The 4631-nt window shown below is 36.8% G+C and overlaps 2 protein-coding genes across 2 annotated transcripts; both read left to right on the top strand.

Moving 5' to 3' along the window:
* The first annotated feature begins 304 nt into the window (after positions 1-304).
* Positions 305-1990, top strand: LOC140435786 (uncharacterized). The gene is made up of 2 exons (XM_072524503.1): positions 305-741; positions 796-1990. Exons 1-2 carry the CDS (start codon positions 305-307, stop codon positions 1988-1990), a joined length of 1632 nt encoding a protein of 543 aa, XP_072380604.1.
* Positions 1991-2370: 380 nt separating this feature from the next.
* On the top strand, positions 2371-3759 carry LOC140435787 (uncharacterized). The gene has a single exon (XM_072524504.1). The coding sequence runs from the start codon at positions 2371-2373 to the stop codon at positions 3757-3759; it is 1389 nt and encodes a 462-aa protein (XP_072380605.1).
* Positions 3760-4631: the final 872 nt, after the last annotated feature.

The raw sequence follows: 4631 nt of genomic DNA on the forward strand, positions 1-4631 counted from the left end.
CGTCCTTTGAGTGCCTTGTCTTCTAACCCTTCTGATCTTTTGCCTTTGACACCAGCTCACTTCCTCATTGGAAGAGCCATGGATTCTATCTATCAAACTCATCCATTACCAGTTTGTTTTTTGGAAACGTTGGTCTCTGGAAGTGAGAGTTGAGTGATAAAAATCAGGGAAGTGAGCTTTTGTTCCTTACTTATCTGCCTTTCATTTCAATTTCCTAACTTATACTTCTTTAATCTTGAAATGTATTGTTCATTGTTAGTTTACCTTGACACATAATAGTTAAAACATTTAAATTTGAATTAAAATGGGGGATTTGCCTACGTTAAAAAAGATAAGAGCATCTCTTAAAGCGCGATTACCCTCATTTATTAAATGCATTGATGGGGACTCAACCCAAGGTGAGATGAATGAGCCAACTAGCGCTGAAATTGAATTGCGCATCGAAAACGCGAATAGTATTCATACTCAATATCAAGAAACCCAATTAAAAATAGAAAGTTTACTGGACGTAATAACTGAGGAAGAAATAAATTACAGAGAAACGTTCGAAACATCATTTTATTCAGTTATAATTAAGGCAAAACAACTGTTGACAACAATCTCAGCTTGTTGTCCTACTAGTGAACATTTTGCATCCAATCATACATATACAACCTCCAATATAAAACTTCCTTCTATTGAATTGCCAAAATTCAGTGCCAACATAGAAGAATGGTTAGATTTTCATGACTTATTTGATTCGTTAGTTATAAAAAATAATAGTATATCTGAAATACAAAAATTACATTATTTAAGAGCATGCATAACAGGTTCTGCTGAGAGAGTCATTGCTTCTATACCTCTCTTTGCTTCTAATTTTACTGTTACATGGAATCTTTTGGTTGAGAGATATTCTAACAAGGAATTGTTGTTGCATAACCATATTAAAGCCATCTTCAATTTAAAGGCAATCAATAAAGAAGGTTCATTTTCAATCAGAAATTTAATTGATAAATTTTGTAGCAATCTTAGAGCTTTGGAGGCATTAGAACAACCAGTCGAACATTGGGATGCCCTTCTCAAATATATTCTTTTGGAAAAATTGGATTCTGAATCTGTGAAAGAATGGGAGAAGGCCAACATTGGTAAAGTCAGTCAAGTTTCGAACCTCATATACTTCCTAAAAACGAAGGCAGATACTCTAGAAAGATATAATCTAAATAAACCCAATATTCAAGGGACTTCTGTCAATAATCATGTCAAATTCAGACACAACAGTACCAAGGCTCTTGTAAGTACAAAATCTTCTTTTCTTTCTTGTTCTTTATGCAACCAGCAACACAAACTGGTTCACTGTAGTCAATTTCATTCATTAGACATTCCTGCCCGTATCAATAAAGTACGTAGATTTAAATTATGCTTGAATTGTCTGCATTCTGGACATCAACAAGCTACGTGCAAATATGGCGAATGTAAGAAATGTAACCAGAAACATCATACTCTTCTCCATGAATTTATTGAAAATCCACTAAATCCATTGTCTCAGTTTAATGATCAAGTAGTTGCTTCTCAGAGTAGCCCTCAGACACTTTCTAATACTTCTCAAAATCAACAAATCCTTCTATCAACGGTTGTTGTCCAAGTTCGTGACCAGTTAGGTGTTGCTCATAATTGTAGAGCTCTTTTAGATAGTGGAGCTCAATCTAATTTTATCACATCAAGTTTAGTTGATTTGCTGGCTATTTCAAGGGAGCAGGTTAACATTTCTGTAGTGGGTATCGCTCATGTTTCTTCTAAAATAAATCACAAATGCAATATTGTTATTAACTCTTTACAATCTATATATTCTTTCCCCCTAGAGTGTTTAATAATTCCACAAATATGTGGACAACTTCCAGTTTGTCAAATTGATGCATCTTCGTTGCCCATACCTGCAAATATTCGTTTATCAGACCCAAATTTTCATACTCCTTCGGAAGTAAATATTCTGATCAGTGCTAGTATTTTTTAGGACCTGCTATGTGTGGGTCTAGTCAAGTTAGGTCCTGAAAAACCCATACTTCAGAAAACTATTAGGGTGGATCATTTCTGGTCCTTTAATAAATGCCAGGGTGAATAGTCAGCAATCTACCATATGTGAATTATCACATAATATCGAAACTGGCGGCCGTTCTAGGTTTTGGGAGATTGAGAAGTGCTCAGGTACTAAACTTCAGTCTCCAGAAGAGTTATTGTGCGAGGAGCACTTCAAATCAACCTTTAGGAGAAATTTGGATGGTCGGTTCATTGTGTCCATTCCTTTTGTCACAGGTTGACTCTTTGGGAGAATCCAGATCAATAGCTCAAAGAAGGTTCTATAGCTAAGAACAAAGGCTTCTTAATGATCCTATCATGAAGGAGCAGTATGTTGCATTTATGGAGGAATACTTGTCTTTAGGCCACATGTCAAGAGTTACTGATTGTACTTTGCCAGTACATAGTTATTACTTTCCTCATCACGGGGTGATGAAGCAGGACAGTCTCACTACAAAACTCAGAGTAGTGTTCGATGGTTCCTGTCCGTCATCATCTGGTCATTCGCTTAACGATCTTCAGATGGTAGGTCCCGTCATGCTTAATGATTTGATATCTATCCTGTTGAGATTTAGAAGGTATCCATTTGTTGCATCTGCGGACATTGCCAAAATGTACCGCCAAATTCTTATTGATGATACTCAACGGTGTCTCCAAAGAATCTTATGGAGAAATCATCCGAAAGATCCTCTTCATTCATATGAATTAAATACAGTTACTTATGGCTCTACGTCAAGTAATTATCTAGCCACTAGATGTCTCTATCAGCTATCATTAGAGCATTCTGATACATTCCCTCAAGCTTCTAAAATCATAGCTGAAGACTTCTATGTTGACGACTTGTTAACTGGTTCTGATTCGTTAGAGGACTTAATCCTTAATTGTAAACAAGTCTCTGAAATTCTTTCAAAAGGTTGCTTCCCACTTAGAAAGTGGACGTCAAACAATTCTTCATTTCTTAAGTCCATCCAGGAATCTATTTCATTAGACACTCCCTTCCTTTTTGGTGCCAATGAAAACACAAAGACACTTGGGTTACAATGGTGCCCTAGTTTAGATTCATTGTCCTATTCTATTGATTCAAATGTTACTCCCAAAATTATTACTAAAAGATCAATACTTTCTGGTATTGCTCAAATACTCGACCCTTTAGGTCTCTTAAGTCCATCAATCATTAAAGTCAAAATCCTTATGCAACTCCTTTGGTTAGAGAAGTTAGACTGGGATGAAGGAGTGCCATTGCATATTCAGTCTGAGTGGTTATCTTTCAGAGATCAGTTGCATGAGTTGAATAAATTACAAATTCAAAGAAATGTAGTTCTCCCTAATTCTGTTCTTATTGAAATGCACGGATTCTGTGACGCAAGCGAAGTTGCTTATGGCGCAGCCATATATATTCGCAGTGTTAATAAAAAGGGTAACATTTTTATAAATTTACTTTGTGCTAAAAGCAAAGTAGCACCTGTAAAGGAGCTGAGCGTACCTCGCCTGGAACTTAGCGGAGCTTTGATCTTATCACGTCTTTCTAAAATGGTTATTACTTCTTTGAATATTCAGTTCAATAAGATTTTTCTGTGGTCTGACTCAACCATTACCTTGGGCTGGATAAAAACTTCGTCACATGTACTAAAAACTTTCGTTGGTAATCGTGTTTCAGAAATTCAGTCCAGATCCCGAAAATTGGAGACATGTACCTACGGATTGTAACCCTGCTGATTTACTCTCTCGAGGAATTGAACCTCAGGTTCTAAGCTCTTGTTCATTTTGGTGGCACGGCCCATCATTCTTGCTAGATTCTCCTGAAACTTGGCCAGTTCAAGTATCTTTTGATAAAGAAAAACTTCCAGAGTTTAAAACTATTAGCAACCAATTTATGATAGTTTCGTCTATTCCATTATTTGATTTTGAAAAATATTAGAGTTTTTCACTCTTGGTAAGGTCAGTGGCTTACTTTTTGCGTTTCTACTACAATTCTCAACGAAAGAACAAGGCCACTCGTGTTTTGGGGCATTTAACCACGCAGGAGATTAACAATTCCCAAAGAGTCACCCCCTCATTTCCATTTGCTGTTACAGGAGTTGATTATGCTGGTCCATTTGTTCTCAGAACTAGTCGTCATAGGGGTGCTTCTTCATATAAAGGTTAAATTAGTTTATTTGTTTGCCTATCGACAAAGGCCATTCATTTAGAGGTGGTAACGGATATTTCCACCAAAGCCTTTATGGCGGCAATAAAACGATTTACAGCTAGAAGGGGCAAACCATGTCAGATGATGAGTGATAACGGAACCACATTTGTTATGTGGTTCCGTCTCTGGGAGGCTGGAGTCAAATCGGTGAAGGCTAACCTCAAACGAGTTATGACAGATACAAAATTAGATTATGAAAGATTTGTTACATTACTAACTCAGATTGAAGGAGTATTAAATTCTCGTCCTTTGAGTGCCTTGTCTTCTAACCCTTCTGATCTTTTGCCTTTGACACCAGCTCACTTCCTCATTGGAAGAGCCATGGATTCTATCTTTCAAACTCATCCATTACCAGTTTGTCTAGATTCCAGCAGTTGCAGCAACTTCGCCA

This window comes from Diabrotica undecimpunctata, chromosome 3 (assembly GCF_040954645.1).
Source record: "Diabrotica undecimpunctata isolate CICGRU chromosome 3, icDiaUnde3, whole genome shotgun sequence".
Taxonomy (NCBI): domain Eukaryota; kingdom Metazoa; phylum Arthropoda; class Insecta; order Coleoptera; family Chrysomelidae; genus Diabrotica; species Diabrotica undecimpunctata.